Source organism: Pseudorasbora parva, chromosome 9 (genome assembly GCF_024679245.1).
Source record: "Pseudorasbora parva isolate DD20220531a chromosome 9, ASM2467924v1, whole genome shotgun sequence".
NCBI classification, from domain to species: Eukaryota; Metazoa; Chordata; class Actinopteri; order Cypriniformes; family Gobionidae; genus Pseudorasbora; species Pseudorasbora parva.
Window position 1 is genome coordinate 45894751 of NC_090180.1, and position 20995 is coordinate 45915745.

A 20995-nucleotide genomic window follows, 5' to 3' on the forward strand; every position below is an offset into this window, starting at 1 on the left:
TGTTTTTTAGAGTTGTTACCCATTCACATGCATTATGTCTGGCACACAGCAACGGTTGGAATTAAAAAAAAATCTTCATTTGTGTTCTACTGAAGAAACAAAGACACCTACATCTTGGATGCACTAGGGGTAAGCAGGTTATCATGACACTTTCATTTTTGGGTGAACTATCCCTTTAATATGTCATTCTACAGTTGCCTTTGTGTTTATACATGTCTCGGCAGCAAACACTGCTCAGTCACACACATCCTTGTATATCATCGGGTCACAGCATCTGTCAACCCACTTCATATTTAAGGCAAGAGCCCAGGTGAATAGGGGAAGAATTTTAGATAATTTAGGGCTCGATTTGAAAAAGTCCTCTGCAAAAAAACAAAAAACAAAAAAAAACCTGGAAGTGGCACATGCATACCACAGACGATAATCCATGATTCGCATTATTAGACCATTTTCAAGACTTCACAATGCACATGCATGAAAAATCGTAAGAGCATAGAGCTATTGTGCAATCACAAAGGCTGTGATTTAGTTAAATAAATAAATGCACTGCGGCTTTCAGGGTGAAGAGCAATGCTTTATTTACATGCGTGTCTGATCACCGTTAAAACTGCTCCACACAAACTCAGACTCTGCATTAGTGATGGGACGATGGCGGCTTTCATGATAAAATGTATAGGGGAGCGCGGGGCACAGCCTAACGCAGGGTTAGTTATAATACACGTGGTTTAAAACTTTCCACACATGACAGCATGACAAAACTTTGTGTATTTACTAGTTGCCATATCAACATTATTTAGAGAAAAAAAATGCGCCAAAAGTTAAAAAATCTTTGGAAGATATCACTGAACATCTTTTTATAACCATAGGAAAAGTCAATGTCTTAAGTTTTTTTTTTTATCTCTGTTTTTAGTGTTTATTTAAAATAAGACAAATCTGATATTATTTTAATCTTACATCTGTAATTTAACAGTTAAGATCGTTCTTTAATGCTGATCTAACAGCAGAAGACAGGAGCTGGGTTTAAATCTCAGTTGCTCGGGCGGGGCATGTTGTCACACTGCTGCGTTACAATGAGTCCTTATTAGAACTATACACTATTAGGCTATATTCTATATTTTTAGTTATTCTTTTGAGAAACTATGAGAAACTGTGAATAATGACTGAGAGTCAATGTTCAGAAATGATTCATTATTATTATGTTTTGATTTATGGTGTATAGTTGTATTTAGCGATGTATTTGTTGTCAAACTCAAAAATGAGTATATTTTTAATGATTAAAAATGCCATTAATTTAATTTTAAAAAGTTAATAATTGTATTTTATTGACAAAATATTTTATATTTTTTTCTATTAGATCAGATGTTAAGTTGTTGCTCATGTTACAATTTACTGTGACATGTTATCACAGTTCACTTCCATTCTTTCGGGGTAAATCAAGACAAAAAGTATTCACTGTATTAATGAAACAAAACCACATAATTGTACTAGACATGTGGGGAATTAATGTGGGGAAACATAAACCCCAAGGGGATTTACACAAACTGAGAAAGTCAAAAAGTGTTCCCCCGCTCTCCCCTACTGACAGTTAGTGTTATCATTTAAAACGTAATCATCATTAAAACGGTGTTTGAATATTGTGATTCTGAAAACTTGCGGTAAGTCCTGTCCAGCCAGCATCAGTCAGGCACAGGCACAGCATTGTTTTTTGAATGAGAAGAAATGGCAGAAGGCAGTGACAGCACCGGGAGGCTTCTCAGCCTTCTAAAAGGACCATATCTGAGGGGTGTCCACTGATTGAAATAGAGAATTGTAGTAATAGAGGCTTGTGTTAATTATTGTATAAGCTATTACAAAATCAATTTCTGCAGCTAAACACAAGATAAACACAAGATATGTGTTAATGTTTAATATTTTTTTCCATAATTACATGTTGTTCAGATATGTTGCCTTTGTTGGCAGATTGCCGTAACACACCCACATTAACGTCATAATATATGACTCACCTTCTCCGAGAAGACTATAAACATTACAGATAACATCTGAAGTAACTATTAAATTACATACATTTATCACAAAACTAATCCTGAGAGACTCCCCAGCCTGATCTGCCAGCGATTTCATTTCGATCTGCAACTAAGTCTGGAAACCCTTACATTAATTTCTACTGCTTCTGATAGACTTCTGCAGGAACCAATCACAGACTGGCTTATCCACCCGGCGCGCTATTGGCGGGTTACTTAGATACTTAGAGTTCGCATTCGTGCGGTTGCCAGATTTCAGTAATTAAACCCCCCAAACAGAGCTTATCTGTAAAAAAAAAAAAAAAAAAACGTGTTTGCTATCCGGCGTTTTACTTAAAATTGTCCAATATGTCAACCATATGCACGCAAGCTCTCTCTCGCGCGGATGATCTGAAAACACCACTAAACAAGTAATGCCCCATTCGCACTTGACTATTATTATCTGGGGACCTCTGGTGATTTGTCATAATTGCAGGGAATGTCTGTGATCTTAATCCCGTGCGAATCGGCCATGTCTAATTTGTAAAGTAAAAATTCCCCCACAAATTACCTACGATATTTCGCAGCACACCGAGGTCCTGTGATAATAGTAGTCCCGTGCGAATAGACATCTCTGTGACTTGGCCAGGATTAGGCAGATTTTTTTAAGTTTTTTTTCTTCCTGTGAGCATTTCTATCTTTATCTTTCACAAAGAATAAAGTCTGCATTCATAATGCGCACCGTTATGGATTCCCGTGCAGCCGCACCAGCACGGATTACACTTTCACTTCAGAATGATTATCAATTTGGGATTAAACTGATTGAATGGTGTGTTTAATATTAACATCAATACTGTTCTTAATGAAGAAAAACAGAACAGTACAGTACAATGACAAGCTTGTTTAAATCGTTTAAATAGGAGCTTTTACATTTAGTTTGAATAGTCTGAATCTTCTGCCGTATTGTCAGCTTCTCACTCGTGATGAATGAAATCTGATTCCTGCTGCTGGTCTGAGCTCAAGTTCATGGCGTCTGTTCGCTAACTAAACGAAATTATGTTTATTTATTAGCCTACTATAAAATAATCGAAACGATATCGATGCCTGCTTATGATTTCATACAGCTATATCTATAACAAAGTCTTGACATTATATCCGGGAGAAGTCAGTAAATTCGAGTAAAATCACAGGCTTTGCTCAGATGTGGGGGAGTAATTTCTAAATCACAGAGGTCCCTAGATAATACTAACCCCGTGCGAATAGTGCTTAAGCTCTATTTTATCAATCTCCATTTGAGATGTTCTGCTTAAAGTGTGTCATTCAGCCTACATTTTAGACTTGTCTTTTTTCGTCAGCAATATTGCATGTTTATATAACATTAGTCACAATGTAGGCTAAGGTTACGCAGTGACTGATGTAGCCTATTCTGAAATACAAAAAGGCAAAAACATCATAGGAAACACCATACTTCAGTTCTCAAAAATATAAATATATAACTTATATTTTTACAAAATGAATAGCCTTGTCAAATGACTATCGTTTTAACTTATATGGTGGAAAAGGTGACGTTTGCTAGAAGGATCGAGTGAACGATCTGTAAGCAACGTATCTACGGTTGTATTTTGTAATACAAAATAATATTACCCTTTGTCGTTAGACGCACTATTTAGTTTTGTACGGTACTTGGTGTTTCCTGTTGTTACTGTACTAGCATCTTGCGTTATCTAGACAATGCTGTCTCTCTAAGAAACTTTCAATTTTAAGCAGTCAATAAGTGGATACATCACTACTTACTGCTTGCAGGAATACAGTTGCCACTTTCTTCAGTTTAAGACGCTGAGCGAAGCTTGCTTAAAATGGGCCGAACAAACGAACGATCTTGAATTAAATTGTTGCGGTATTGGATTATAAACATCAACCATTACTGTTGACATTTTTTTATCTGTGGGACGGGTAGAAAAGTCTCCTGGACAGCCTGGAACATGAAGTGTGTCCATGCGAGCAGCTTGTTTACCTGATGATTCGCTCCGTCACTTCCGCCTGACAATGCACGTTTCGACAGATGCAAATGTTGGGGGCGTCCATATAATAAATGATCCCCAACGCTTGCGTCACGGTTGGGTTTATGTTGAGAAGCACTTTTTCCCATGGTGTTTTTGATTCACGAGATTTACATAAGAAGTAGGAGGCAATGATGTTTGAGACTCACAGTATGTGATGTCCATGTACTAAACTCTTATTATTTTACCATGGCAAGGTTAATTAAATTTTTCATTCTAGGGCACCTTTAAATTGACACTTTTAAGTCTTAACTTTACCCGTTCATAAATTAATTTTGTACAGTGTACAAAAAAAATCTTCCAGACAAGATGATCACAACAAATACTGTAGTATTAAGTAACAATACTGTAGTATTGCATAGAGCTGCTTGTTTATTTATTGGTTTTCAAATATAAAACTTGCTGAAATGTTTTCAGTGTGTGCATAAATTCATTTTCTTAAATTGTGTTTAGATATGCAAATGCCCTAATTTGCATACATTTGCAAGAACAGAGATCTAAACATTGGGAAAAGCCAGATTCAAAATTCGTGTTTTATTCTGTTGCCATAAAGTTTTTTTTTTCTTTTTAAATCTACAGACATAAAAAGATGCAATTCACTTAAAAGTGCATTTTGGATTATTTCTTTCCACTAAATAGCAAATTGTAAAAAGCCAAATAGTCCAAAATCTCAAGGCAAATATAAGAACATTTCTAGATGTTGGCCTAAACACCCTATTATAAAGTTGATTATTGTCAGGAATATTTGCCCTCGTTTCTTTAGTGCATTCAGACACAGTAAGGGCAGTTGTGTTAGAGAGTCGGACTTGTAACCCGAAGGTTGTGGGTTCGAGTCTCAGGTTTGACAGGAAGAGTGTAAAACCAGCGCTATCTTCCACCCTCAATACCACAACTGAGACCCTTGAGCAAAGCACCGAACCTCCAAATGCTCCCCGGGCTGCTCACTTTGAGTGACCGTGTGTGTGTGTGTGTGTGTGTGTGTGTGTGTGTGTGTGCATTTGGATGGGTTAAATGCAGAGCACAGATTCTAAGTATGGGTCACCATTCTTGGCCACACGTCACTTCACTGTATGTTGAAGTGTGAACAGCATGAACGGTGCACAATCACATGCTAAAGCAATTTCCCTAAAACACCCTGACTGACTTGTAAAGTCTGCAAAAAAAGTAGTCCAATTCTCATCTTACATATAGAGCAGTTTTTCCTCAACCTGGTATACATTTTGCATGTCTCCCTTATCTGACAGCCGTCTTGGTGTCTCTAAGGACATAATAATGAGTTGAATCAGGTGTGTTAAATTAGGGAGACATACAAAATGTGTTGTGTTAAGAAAACTACTGACATGGAGTTTCGAAAAGTCAGTGCAAAAATGCTCTAAACCCCTCTTAAAGATGGACGTAATCCTGCTTTACAGCCCTGGTCATCAGAGAGGTTTAAAGCTGGGGAATCCTCGACAAAATGTGCAGGTCAAGCGCTTTGAGCTCTTAAAGGATTAGTTCACTTCAAATGAAAATTTCCTGATAATTTGCTCACCTCCATCTCATCCAAGATGATCATGTCTTTCTTTCCTCAGTCGAAAAGAAATTAGGTTTTTGAGGAAAACATTCCAGGATTTTTCTTCACATAATGGACCTCAATGGCAACCAAAATGTTACAGTCAAAATCAATGCAGTTTCAAAGGAAGGGCTTCAAATGCTCTGCACGATCTCAGATGAGGAGCATGGTCTTGTCTAGCTAAACCATCGGTCATTTTCAAGAAAAAAATTAACATTTATATTAGGGCTGTCAAAGTTAACGTATTAATAATGTGTTAACGCAAATTAATTTTAACGGCACTACATTTATTAACATGCGTTAACGTTAGCGTTTGATCCGTGGCAAAGCCCGTAATTGGAAAAAGAGCAGTCATAGACGCAAAGGATGCAGCAGCAAACATTAATAGAGAAAAAATAGGGTTGACATTAAAGCGGGGGGTGAAATGCTGTTTCATATATACTGAGGTTTTTACACTGTTAAAGACTTGGATTCCCATCCTAAACATAGACAAAGTTTCAAAAACTAATGTTGGACGTTTGATAGAGTATTTCTGTGTCAAAAATACTCCTTCCGGTTTCTCACAAGCTACTTGACGTTACTAGAGCGGAAGGTCCTTGTATGGGCCGTACGGGCTCTTCTCCCGGTAGGGCGCACACGCGTGACTAGAGCGAGAGAGAGGAAATGCACGCCGTAAACACTCTCTCAGGTGCAGATCCAGTCCTCCGTGAAGACTTATGTCGCGCGCCGCGCTCCACTTTATTCCTATGGGTGACGTCGAGCGACTTCAACGCTTCAGCACAGCATTCCGGGAAGGCAGCGCTGCATTTGACCCGATTTGAACGCAGAAGTTACGGGAAGCTTCACAACATCGTTTCAGTCGCGCCGCAAAGTGGATTTACACGCCACTGCTGTCACAGGACTTCACCAAATCATATCAAAGAAGTGTGTTTTTGACGGAGCGGTCCCAGCGAGGTTCGGTCCTGCTTTGGAAGCAGCCGGTGAGTAAATCTGCTTCAAATGTCTCTGCTATTGGCTACCTTCGCTTGAGTAAACATCAGTAAACGACACGATCGCGTGCTTCGTCATTCAAATGCGCTAGCGGTTACTCCATTGCTGTTCTCTGTTGTATAACGTTACACTAGTCTGACTCTGATGTGCAAAACCGTTTTGCTTGCTACCTCTAAGGTCTAGTCGCATACAATAGTCCATAAACCGAATCATGTCCTCATAAAATGCGAGTAAAGACACACAAAGGCCACTAAATACAGTACATACCATAGAGACGGACGTCCTGATGTTCAATTTATTTCTGCCTCAGATTTGATTCTGGATCATTATCTGTATTAGCTGAGATAGCCATGGGTTTCTCCACGCTTGAGGACGTCACCGCTTTGCGCGCTTGTCATTCTTTAGCTCCCCCCACACGATACGCCTCCAGGCGCTCGGTTTCTTCCGGAAAGACTCGGTACAGCCCATATTTCTTTTATAAATATAATAAAACTAAAGACTTTTTGGAGATATGAAGGATGCAATACTACTCTATAGGTACTCAAGATTGACATGAGATTGACTGAAACTGAGTGTTTCACCGCCCCTTTAACATTACTATTCTAAACCAAAAGTACAGTTATTGCCTACAAGCTACCATATTTTCTGTTTAACTTTTATTAGACTTCAGGTCTATAAGAAAGAAAAGTGTGTTTTTTCACTGAGCACATTATTCTCTGTAGTCCGAGCGCGATGCACTGAAGCTCACTCTCGCTCATGTCTGAGGTAAATCATTAACACCATCACCGCTTACAGTACACGTGTTTTATTAAACTAAATACATTACAATCGGCTAAAACGAATGCACAGGTTACTTTTCTGAACAAGAGCACTCCCGAGTCCGTGTTACTTACACTATTCACGTTAATCGCGGCACAGCACACACACACACCAGCAGTTCAATAGGGAACGTAGATCTCTTAAAGGGGCCACACTACTCGTGGAATATGGACCTCCTCCAGGTATCGTGTGGTACTGGTGCGCTCACAGGTCTGCATGACAGCTTTCACATCACCAATTTTGCCCTGCTCTGAATTAAACTGCCAGTTTAAAAACTCCATTTATATTCTTAAAATGAGAGAAATCACTACTTATTCTTAATTTTTAAGTTTAGGCTTAAGAGACATGAACAATTTCTTTGATACACATCTATGAACTTTGATACGTCTAGTCTTGATGCTGTATTATTGATTATTATTGAATAAGTATGGTATGGTTTTATTTGCATAAAGCATGCATATTTGTCCATACCCATGTTGATTAGAGTATTAAAAACGTAATTTAAACTTAAGATACATTTACAATTGCTAAAAATGTGCAATTAAATTACGATTAATCACGAGTTAACTCATGACAACCATGCGGTTAATCACGATTAAATATTTGAAACCAATTGACAGCCCTAATTTATATACGTTTTAACCTAAATTGTTCATCTTGCGCTGCTCTGTGGCTCGCCAAAATTTTTGCAAATGCATTTACTTTCAAAATATGTGCAAAAATTTTATCAGTAGGACATAAAAATGTGCAGCTTCTCTAATAAAGGTGCTACAACATGTACCATTTTAGCATGCTGCATTCTGATTGGTAAACATCTTTTGCATTCAGATGAGAATATCAAAGTTTAAATAATGACTTTAAATTGCAGATTTTAATAATTTAGAAGTTACTCACAGTAATTTTATAGCAATAATGTTGCTGCACAGCCCTATCCTAGTTTAACTGGAGAGCACATGAAGTTACCTACTGTACTTCACAGATGTGTCTCCAGAAAATAACACTCAAGTAATCTCACGAGCCTCATAGTGAACATTTCAAATTCTTAACTATAAAGACCAAACTTTCTGCCTATCCACATTAACTTTATAGTTTCAGAGACCACAGTGAGTGTAGATGCCATAAAAATGTAATTAGACACAGATGAATATGAAAAGAAAGTACAAAAGGTATATAAAGTCCAGGGCCTCCACAATGATTTTGTTTCTGGCCAGTAAAACCAAAAATCTTAAAACACACTTTTCCTTGAAAACAAACGTTAAAATGCAAAACATTGCTGATTGGTTTGTAGTTTAACACATTCTTAATAATGCTTTCAAGTAAGTGTAACTGTTTTTATACAAGCCATTGAGTTTGCAATAAAAATGGATGTACAAAAATCAATAAATATAACATTTTCAACACTGACTCAAAACACACTTTCCCGCTGATCCACCGAGGAGCATTGCAACCTATGAATGAACTGCACACTCTTAAACCCAACAGCCAGCCTTGTTTTCATGTCAAATCATCCTCAGTAAGGTCTATATTCTTACTGTATTTCATTTCATTTGTGTCTAAGGAATTTTAGTAAAAACATCCAAGACAAAGTTGATACTTAAAGCAAACATTACTAAAGGTCTAAAACACACTCTATGCAAGCAAATACCTCTGGGTGAATGCATAGATGTCTCAGACTAACGCAACTGCAAGTACGTGTTGCCACAAGAATCACTACAAACTTCTACAGTGAGCTTTTACTTTCAGGCAAAACAATTCAAAGAGTATCTTGATAGCAAAATCCAGACGAGAATAAGCATTTGAAGTTCCCACATGACTTCGCCGTGTTTACATTTGAGTATAAGAAGTTCTGAGGCTAACACAGATTTTCACCCTTTGCTCTTCAACATACTGTAAATTAAGACACAACCAGAGCTCAAATATGAATTTTAATTCCCTGTATTTTTTGGGGGGAAATGAAGTTGTTTGCTACACATATTTTCTGTTGTAGTTCTTACATTACTCTTAGATGTAAAGGTTCTAAATGGAACCTTAAAGGGTAATGAAGCCCTCGTCTAGCAACCGCAATGCTCCAAATAGCAATTAAACATTTAAAAGTATCTTTATTTGTATGTTTTCTGAGAGGCGGGCCTTTCCTTTGTCCATTAAAACGATTGTTCTCGCACTGACTGACAGCTGTGCACAAAACGACTCAGAAAACAAACTAAGAATTATTGTATTTCAAAATATCTGTTTTGGCAACTATTCACACAAACATGATCTGTTGTGTCTAATGTGAACGTTTGGTTACCTGTTGGGAAAAAACATCTGATGTTTAACATTATATTAGGTCTTAATATAGATGCTGTCTATTTTATACATATATACACATATACATATATATATATATATATATACATATATATATACATATATATATATATATATATATATATATATATATATATATATATATAAAAGGGTATGGTTGCTAGCTGATTATGTTTTGGAAATGTCAGAAAACTTTAACTCGATTTTTCTCATAATTAACTTTGCTGACTATCTACTTCAAACAGGTGTAGCTATTTTTTCAGATTATAACAAATCACACATAATTTAGAAAAATCACAATAACGATTTTTTTTTAATTTGGATTCATTTTGCCAGCATGCATCACATATATTGGACCTTTAGGGGTTCCCATCATTTTATAGATTTAGTTTGAATTAAAGGGTGATAGTTCACCCAAAAATGAAAATCGTATCATCATTTACTGACCCTCAGGTTGTTCCAAACCTGTATGAGTTACTTTTTCCTGTTGAACACAAAAGAAGATATTTTAAAGAATGTTAGTAATCAAACAGTTGAAGGCATCCATTGAATTCAATATTAGGATAAAAATACTGGAGGTCAATGGCTACCATCTGTTCAGCAACATTCTTTAAAATATACTTTTGTCCCTTTTAAGGCAAATTTGCTTTGGGCAATACAAATTAATCTTCAATACAAATATATTTTGTGTTCAGCAGAAGAAAGAAATTCATACAGGCTTGGAAAACTTGATGAACTTGGTGAACAAGAAATTGTTTAAAAAAAATTATTTTTTAATTATTATTTTTTTTAAATATTTTTTAAATATTTTTTTAATTAAGCAGCTCAATAACACACTTTATCACAAAAAAGAAAACACTAAACATGAACGTATTAAGTTAATTATTATTTCAATTTTTTTGGCATAAAGGGTTCTTTAAAATTGAGGCAAGAACCCTAGAGTCCTATATAGAACCCCATTGAACCTTTCTTGTTAGCAAAAACAGACAGAGTGGCTTCCAAATTTACATTTGAAACCTAATTGTGTATAATTTATGTTGTAGAACAAAACATTTGAAAGTAATGTTAACAATGAACCTTACTTTACTCATAAATCCAAACCTGCTGTTCTTACAAAAAACCCACAAGAAACTCCGGAGGGAACCGATGGAAAATTAGCCTAGCTCTAGTTTAATGACACAGACATTCAAAGGTAACTCAATCGCCCCTTGAGAACTGAGACTTGTTACCGCCACAGAAACACAAACGCACATACATTTAAGTGGCAAATTAGCAAGAAGTTTGGAAAGCATACATTGTGTAAAATATGTTTCTGGCCTAAGAACTCAATTAAGTCTCTTGAATTATGGAAGAGCATTAACATTCTTCTCTTGGGTGTTTTTCCTCCTCTAGTCTCGTACCTCTTCCAAAGCTTCACCGAGGGTGAGCTGAAGAAGGTGATTGCGACTCTGGTGGACAGAAAGGAAAGGAGGATCAGAACGGAGGCGGGGCGGAGAACCAAACGAGCGCGGAAGGGCCCAAAGCCGTGCTCTCTACATGAGATCGAGCTCACAGTGAGCGAACTTGGGCTCGGGTACGAAAGCGACGAGACGGTGCGCTTCAGGTACTGCAGCGGGAAGTGCATCCATGAACGACGCAACTATGACTTCGTAATGGAGCACATGCAGTTGAATAACGGCTCCAGTGAGAAGGGGCGGCAGGGACGGGATAAAGGGAAAAAAGACAAGGCACGCTACACTCCTTGTTGTCGGCCTACGAAGTTTGAGAAGAAAATGTCTTTCTTTGACAACAAGGACAGATTCTACACAATCCAGAACGTCTCTGCGAGAGCGTGCGGTTGCGTATGACATTCAGGAAACTGTGGAAACTTCAGGGAGTATGTCTAAACATTTCCATAGGAATACCAGAGAATGCTTGAGAAATCCATGGGGTTTCAGAATTCCGTGGGGTTTCAGAATTCCATGGGGTTTCAGAATTCCGTGGGGTTTCAGAATTCCGTGGGGTTTCAGAATTCCGTGGGGTTTCAGAATTCCGTGGGGTTTCAGAATTCCGTGGGGTTTCAGAATTCTGTGGGGTTTCAGAATTCCATGGGGTTTCAGAATTCCGTGGTGACCATGGAACTATTTGAGATCATGGAGCAATTTTTGCAAAAAACACCTTGAGAGGGATCCGGTACGCCACCATGGAAATAATGAAAGCTACAGAAAATTGATACACAAAACACAAAAGACAAGGCCTGAATTGTCTTAAGCCGATTGTGGAAAGTTTGTCACAGGAAAAAGTTTTATTTCTGCCTTTTCAGTGGTTACTGGCAAATTCAGGCCAAAACTGGTTTCAAATTGGTTTAACCAATGGAACCGAAAGCTGGCGGGAGACTCGTTTTGCCTTCCACTGGAAACTTCTGCAGAAGAACAAGTACAGATAGTATTTATCCGAAGATATATAAATGGTAGAGGGCTACAGCGACAACTGTATGCTGCTCGCTTTTGTTACGAATCTGAATACTGAAGTATGAAGTGCAACACAGCTGTGAAAACTACCTCATTTCTTTCTTTGTATCTTTTTTTGTTTGTTTTGTTAGAAGAATGTACATGCAATGATTCTTGTTATACCGCACCCACTTCCTGGGATTACATTAGTCAGAAATATGAATCAGAGGTATACATGTAGAAAAATAAGTCTCTAAGGACAGCTAGTACCTAAAACAACATTGTCACTTGAAACGTATATCAAGCCCTCAAATTTGACTTTAAAGCCTTGCCAAAGCATGTCTGATCAAATCCCACTTTCTCTCGTCTTTGAGACAATTTAAACCCAGACATTTTTATTCAAAAATAGTAATAGGCTACCAAAAAGGCAATAGGGAAAAGTAAGGCTTAAAATGTTTTCCCAAAGGCGTTGTCCCTCTGTGACCTCAAAACTTCATTTTTCTCATGAACATGTTCATGTGAAAAATTGTTTAAGACAATGATCAACTCGAGATATACATTGTCTTTTGGGAAGTAATCACAGATTTAGACCTTTCCAACAGCAAACATATACATTTATTATCCCTCAATACATTTATGGACAAGTAATTGTAACCTTTACTTATTCAGATGGAACATTTTACTCTTAAAATGAAAGGTTCTTTGATGGTTCTTTACATTAAAACGAAGATATTTTCCCTTAAAAGGTTAGTTCACCCAAAAATGAAAATTCAGTCATCATTTACTCACCCTCATGTCGTTCCTTTCGTTCATCTTCAGAACACAAATTAAGCTATTTTTAATAAAATCAGAGCGATTTCTGTCCGTCCATTGACTCTACACATGTACCATTTTGATGCTTCAAAAAAGTTCATAAAGAAATCAAAGCTAATCCATATGAACCGAACAGTTCCATATTTTCTGAAGAGACTTGATTGCTTTATATGAACAATATCTTTAATTTAGGCTTTTAATCCCATATAAACATTCATCAACTCACATTAGTTGTGGAAAATGGAAGCTCAAGCAAGTTTGTGTCACGTGTAAGAACCAATGAGGTTCATTCTTGTGCGTCAAGCAGGTTTAGTTGAGCTTCTGTTCATGTTTGCAGATGAATGTTTATATGTGAATAAAATTAAATCTGTTGTTCATATAAAGCGATCAAGTCTCTTCAGAAAATTTGGACTAAACCGCTCTATTCATATGGATTAGCTTTAAGATCTCTTTATGAACTTTTTGAAGCGTCAGTGGTAGTTGCGTAGCTGTCAATTGAGGGACAGAAATCGCTCAGACTTTATTAAAAATATCTTCATTTGTGTTCCGAAGATGAACGAAAGTCTTACGGGTTTGCAACGGCATGAGGGTGCGTAAATAATGCACATTTTTTGGGGGGGAGGCGAACTATCCCTTTAAGAACAATGTTCTGCTGTACAGGGTCTTCGGTGGATAAATGGTTCTTTGGAGATAAAATAAAATGTTAATTCTTCAGATCAAAGTATTGGTTTCTGGCTTATAAAGCAGCAGTACTTATAGTGTTAAATTTCACAAAATCTGTCAAGAACATGTCTGTGTCATTTAAACTCAATCAAATGAAAGACATACATTTTTTATATTTTACATAAAATTATGTATTTTTAAAACAAATCATTATGGTTTCATTGCAATTGATTGCACTCATCTGCATTACAGTGAGGGAAAAAATTATTACTATTTATACATTGTGCATGATAATATTTTTGTACCGCCTTTATTTATGATGATTTAAATAAAATAAATACTGTATTGCAATAACAACAATAATGAAAATCAGTAATTTTTTAAAACATAATTATGGTAATGAGAATTTGCGTTCTGCAAAAGGTGTTCTTGAACCTTTTTTGATATTGTTTTGTATAAATATATATACATTTCCCTTTTTTGGGTGACAATTTATAGGTCAAAATTGTATTTTTGGGACAAAATTTATTTTATTCATTTATGGTTTTCTACACAACTACCCAAGTTACCTAAAGTTTGTGGCTGAACCTTTATTTTTTACGATTGTACTTGTTCCACCCTTTTATGTTATTCTAGGTACTGGACTAATCACGAAGTATGAAATCTGTCATAAACACAGTTAAGTGATACTTGCATGTGTGAAGATGAACTGCTGAAAAGACCAATGGTGGAGTTGACAGTACTAAGCTGTGCAGACGTAAAGGATTAAGAGTTAAGTTTAGCCTTGTCCTTTCAGACACGTATTGTAAAAGTGCAAACAGTCGTGCTACTACATTCCAATTAAAATCCTGTATATATCACACCGAATTCCAAGCTTCAACCCCAGTCAGAAACGCAAAACACAAATCCGGTTTATATGCAAAGCGCACAGAACAATCTGATATTTTTGATTTGGTCTGAGTCCAATGAACCACTATGAAAAGTGATGTTTCTTTATATTTCTTCAGATAACGTCTTTATCCTTGTTGTTCTTTCTCACCGAAAAACACTGTGGTCTAATTAAATAGCTCAAAAGTAATTAAGGACAAAACTACAAATGAGATTGGAGTCACGCTGGGATCCGTCAAGCCCTAAACACGTCTTTCCTTCAAAGCTAATTACTGTAAAAACAAGGCGACAGCTAATGGGGCATGCAGTCATTTTACATGGATAATTACATTTCAATTCAGCTTTCAATTTTTTTTGTCATGAATGTATTTGAATTACAACATATCTTCTGATTCTGAATGATTATGACATTTACAGATTCTTGCCACACACTGTCAAACAATTACGCAAGGAATTAATCAAGTTTAAACAATCAGTGCCCTGTGGACATATCAACAGTAGACAAGAAAATGTGTCTTTAATTTGCTTTTTGAAATTTAGGGCACCTTGCCATTGGAACACTAGTAAGCGATTAAACTGTGTCTAAGCTTGCAAATTGGATACAGACATATGTGATCGCTTGCTTCGACCAGGCAGTGTCAGTGTTGTCTATGCAAATACAATTCTTATTTTGGAAATATGCAAAAATCTCCAGCATGTACGGAAATAGATCCAAAGTTTTTGTCCTCCTCTGGGAAAAAAAGATGATGCAAATAGGACAAGGGGTTCAGTGACTCCACTTCTGTCCATTTATATTGGAGCGGAGTACTTCAGTTTCTGTATTTGTGTGTAAAAATGAGTTACTGCGGCAGTATTACAGAAATGCAAATGTGTGTGTGTGTGCATGCGTGTGTTGTTGTTACATTTTCCATGTCAACCAATCATGATCAGCATTTGGGAGTGTTGGATATTTCAGACCAACAGCAGAAATGTCGATGCAGTGCATCTATATTGTGGATAAACCGTATTTATTGCAAAATGCTTTACATTTATATTTAGATATTTCAGGAGGGAGACAGAAACTTATTTATTATTATTGTACACTTGTGCCAAATGGAATTTCTAAAGTCGGCTGAATAAACAATACCCAGCTTACAACAACGACAAAGTTGCTTATTTGTCTTGAGTTTCTAAATTCACTTTCCTGTTTATGCTCATACAAGATGTGCAAACAGCAGATTTATAATGCCGCAACTTCAGGGCACCAACAGAAGAATTCAATTCTGGTGGGAGAGATCTTGTTTATGAAGCTTTGATGTTTGAGCTATTGGGGTGATGTAAGGACGGTAAAAAAAACTATAAAAATTAAACCAATAACATAAGTGGGATGACTCGTTAACGTCAAAGCAAAAACAGATTATACAAAGTCCCCTAAAATAAACAGAATGTAAAATATAACTCATTCCATTTATAACATACCTTTATCATCACCGGTCCAGCCAATTGGGTTTTGAGGTCACATAAATAATTAAATTGAGATCACTTGTGTGGTCAAGGGGTTTGACTCTATATTAATAACACCTCAATCTGGAGTTCCAGCTCTCTGGTGAGTCAGTACTGTGGCAGAACTTACACCATTAAGAAAATAGATCACTCCAAGCAACTCACTAAAAAGCATAAGGAAGGAAACGGACACCTGAAGGCTGTCAAGGCACTGAAAATCCCTTGGAGTATAGTTATGTCAATAATTAAGAAATGCAAGAAGTTGTAAATCCAAGGGAGGCCACCCAGAAACCAATGACAAGAACACTACCACAACTAGACGTCCTTGAATCAGAGTCCAGGGGCCGCATTGATTGAAGAAACCTTCAATCATATGTCTTAAAGTAAGGGTAGGGTATTTTCAGAGAGGCTAGCTAGCTTTGAAAGCATATGATCCCACCTTTCCTTCAGAGCATCTCCGAAGCCACACCTTCTTCAAAAACATATCAACGCGTAAAGCAGGGAGCAAACAAAAGCATCACGAGAGACGGCGGTAAACTACCTCATGTCTCAAAGCACATAACATTTCAATAATAACAAACACAATTAACTTACAGTTCTCTTAGTTGTACCACATGACTGCTGCAGATGGATTTCGGCATTGATAGGGTTGCCATTGAAATGAGTCAAAAATCGAGTCTCAAATCGCTCAGAGTATAACATATTCTTCAAATTGCAGTAGTCATTGTGTAAATGCAGCATAGGCTGGTTGTTAGGGTTCAGGAGGAACTAGTGTTGTCAAAAGTACCAATTTGGGTACTGAAACGCTCTGTGATATATGTCTGTGATTGGCCATAGCGCTCTGTGATATATGTCTGTGATTGGCCATCGTGTTCACAAGCTAAACATGCACATCTGTGATTGGCCATCGTGTGTCACAAGTAGGGTTGGGAACCGAGAACCGGTTCTTATGCAGAACCGATACTGATTTTTAAAAAATACCGGAACCGCGCGAAATTCCTGAGTGTCGGTTCCGAAAACGGTTCTGATGCAATGTGTGTGCGAAGCGCTGGAAGCATAGCCGCGAGCCGCGCTCCCGCTCCCGCTCCCGCTCTCTCTCTCTCTCTCTCTCTCTCTCTCTCTCTCTCTCTCTCTCACACACACACACACACACACTGTCTTAGCGCTGCTGCCTCCCTTCCCCTCACGTCACTTTTTTAAAATTCCCCACAGCGCGAGTCCCGCAAACGCGGCGCCGAGGAGCTTGTTTGTAATCTGAGGACCATGGCTCATTAGTTTCGAAATGGATTGGGTACAAGCTGATCGCATTGAAAATAAAGGCATTTGTCCAGCGTTATGAGCTCATTTGAAACATTGCCGCGGCTCATTTAAGAAAATGACAGCTCTGAAGAGACGCCGCTTTAGTTCGAGGTAAGTTAGTGCTAACAATAATAAAGAAAGATGATCAACACCTTATGTGTTACCACTGAAATGTAGATGTAATAAGTTATATTTCCAAATGTAAGCCCTTCTTATGCGGAACGCTTCATACTGTCGTCTGCTCTGGCTCTAGCCTCGAGTGTTTTAGCCTGTTTACTTTTTGCAAACCTTGTGAGCGCGCAAACCCAAACGTTTGCATTAGGTACAACGTTAAGTACAAACAGGAGAGTTATGAAAAATTGAGTGCGAGGGATATGTTCACTTCACAGAAATTTTTTTTGGAATGAGACGGCTAACTGTAGTAGCGTTTAGTCCACTGTCCATAATAGCCTAATTTAGAGATCACTTTTTTTTTTTTAACCGACAACTTTGATCGGTTAACGTTGATACGGTCAACCATGGGTCAAACGGTCATCGGTTAACATCCCTAAAACAGAGAGAGAAAATTGAATAAGACAATTTCAGAGGTGTAAATTTGAACATGTTTATTTTAATTTCCATAAATTCCATATGGCTCGATTAATCCTGTAATATATGTATAGTACAGGACTTTTTTTTTGACATTGCCAACCTGTAAATTAATTTGAGAGCAAGTAATAAACACAAAAAAGGATTGTTTAAAGTTGTGTATTGTGCCTTTTTCCTTTACCACTATTTGTTTAATAATTTTAATGGAACCGGAATCGGAACCGAATCGGAACCGGAATCGTTAGGCGGAATCGGAACCGGAACCGGAAAATTTCTCACGATTCCCAACCCTAGTCACAAGCCCAACATATATGTCTGTGATTGGCCATCGTGTTCACAAACTCAACACATGCGTCTGATTGGCTACGATGATCAATGCTTTAAAAGCATTTTGTAAATAGAAGTCTGACATTCTTCACTGAGCGCTTACACAGATACACACGGGAGAAAGCTGTAAGGAGTCTATTAGCTGGATCCATCTATCAGTAAATATATTATGGATCCACTGAAGGATTTCTGCTTTCAAACGGCTGCTTTCAAACACTCCTGTGTTTTTCTGTGTAAGTGGTGAAAATCAATGTAGCCAATCACAGTTATGTTGAGTGCATGTCGTGAGCACAATGGCCAATCAGAGACATATGTTGAGCGTGTGAACACAATGGCCAATCAGGGACATACATGTTGAGTGCGTGGGGTGAATACAATGGCCAATCAGAAGTGTTTAAGAATACGATCAACAGCGCTCAAAATGTACACTGTAAAAAAAAATTCTCCAATTGACCATTTTCTAGTGACTGATCACATCTAATTTTTTCAGTTGGCTGAATTTAAATTCTGTGAATTGATGCAATTTAACTCACAGAAATTAAATCTGGCCAACTGATAAATGTTGATGTGTTCAGTCACTTGAAAATTTAAATTGGAGACCAGAATTTTTTTTACAGTGTACAGAAGTCGGCACTTTTGATAACATTAGAAGGAACTGTAAAAGCAACTGCATTTCAGTTGCGATGCTCAGTGACTGATGTCTGTCTAACTCAGCAATAGCACGAAACGCACTGATGACGTGCGATGTCCGCAACAGGGAGGTGCACAGAGGTATGAAAATACACATGCTGACAGGCAGGTGTAGTGTAGGACATTGATTGGACGAACATTTTATGGCCCTACAATGTGAAGAGTCTTTGAACCAGCATAATGATACAAAAATTCTGGAACAAATCACATACCCTGCCTTTAAAAGAAGATTATGTTCTAAATAAGATCCTAAGGCTGTGTCCACCAAAGCGGTTTTTAGCCAGCAGAAAATGCTAGGCGCTCTGCTGAAAACGCCTCGCTGTGAGCGCTTACGAGCGTTTTTTTTTTTCTTCAGTTGAGACTCTTTGCATGTTATGATACGGGAAATCCAAGGAAGTCTTACTAATTTCACAGGTAGTTTGTTTCTGTATTGATTCTATATAAAACTGCAGATACAATGTAAAGTATTTGCTCTGGCTTTTGTTTTAAATCATTTTGTTCCGTTATTATTGCTTGTTGTCATCTGTTGACTGTTGACGACACGCAGAATGTGGCGGTTGGTCTGTGTTGTATTTGTACAGCATTTGTCCCGCCCTACCTCCACTGTGATTGGACGGCTGAGTAAAAAGTGACAGTGATGAGCGCTGCGTTTTACTCAAACTTGAACATTCTTCAACTCTCGGCGACCAGTAAAGCGTGAAATACTCACTCAGCGCCTCATTGCGCTCCAGGCGTTCTAAAAATGCGGCGCTCCCATTGAAAACAATTGAAAACGCCAGTCAGCTGCGTGAAAAAACGCTTTGGTGGACACACGGCCTAAGAGAAATGTCCATACTAAACAGATAAGATGTTTTTGTAATACAGCACCAGAACCAAATCCAACTGAGAATTTATGGGCGAACTTCACACACAATCTCCATTCAACCTGAGCAAGCTTGAGTTAAACAGAACAATGGTGGGAACAGATGAGCAATGTGTGTGTTGACATAAAAGTATATTTTACTGTTAATCAGTGTCCAAAAAACACACTAATTCATTCTTCTGTTGCTAAATGTTGTGAATAGCCCTTCTTAAGGGAAGAGCAATGGCGGTTCTGACCTATATTTTATGGTGTTGTTACAGTGGTGAAATTACAAACAAGAAATACACATTCTTAGACATGCAAACGGAGACATCTGCTCCAATAAAGCAAACAAACACCGGTCTGCGACGTCACGCACTGTGGTATTGCAAGATGGCGTCGCCCTTCCTCCAAAAGCTATAACAAAACTTTTTTTTAGTTATATAATTTTTTTTTTTTTATTTAAGTGGAAATTAGTTTACTAAATAATGTAAACTTGACTGTCTGCTTCATTTCCACTTTAAAGGTCCACTGAAATAGCGAGCTAGCTTTGAAAGCATATGATCCCACCTTTCCTAATTGAAAGCATATGATCCCACTGAAATCAAAATTTAAGTTTTTTAGCTTTTAGTATGACTGTGTTAGCCTTAAAGTTATGAATAAGCTGGTATGTTTCAAAACTATGACAACATTTGGATTTAGGAGATATAAGCATTAAAAATGTACAGTCTCCCACTTCCATTAAAACGAATCTCAGATTTTGGTGACATCATCGCAGACTTCACTTTCTCGTCAAATCTTCTGTCCAATCAAAATGCTCTCTAGAATCTAAAGCCCGCCCCCTTACACTGGCGAAGCTAAGGCTGAAATCGGTCAGTTGTTAACACATTTACTAATTTCTACATGAAAGGCACATAGCACAGTATATATGTGATAGGAAACGATTCAGTGTAAATATGCTTTCATTTGAGGCGAATAAAGTCTGTTTTCACATTAGTTTCATGCACTGCAGCAGCGTATACACCCCAACGGCTCTGGTCTAAATTTAGACTACAGAGAGCACAGCGCGGATCATATGCGCAAGTCCGCGCAGACAACAAACATATCGACCCGTTTGAATTCTGCACTGAATGCTGCATTTTAAAGTGATATGGCGGAGATTATGATAATAAACAGTGTTAGAGGAAACTGGCTTTACCAAACAGAGAAAGGTCCGCTCTTGTGCTCTAGTCAAACTGTATATTAAC

General features: G+C 37.6%; 1 protein-coding gene across 1 annotated transcript in view; it reads left to right on the forward strand.

Annotated features, from left to right (window-relative positions):
• The window catches only part of LOC137089285 (glial cell line-derived neurotrophic factor), a 37576-nt gene extending 26001 nt beyond the window's left edge, over positions 1 to 11575 (forward strand). Inside the window, exon 4 of the mRNA XM_067452826.1 lies at positions 11121 to 11575. Within this exon, the coding sequence (XP_067308927.1) occupies positions 11121 to 11575 (455 nt within the window). The remainder of the gene's footprint in view (positions 1 to 11120) is intronic.
• Positions 11576 to 20995: the final 9420 nt, after the last annotated feature.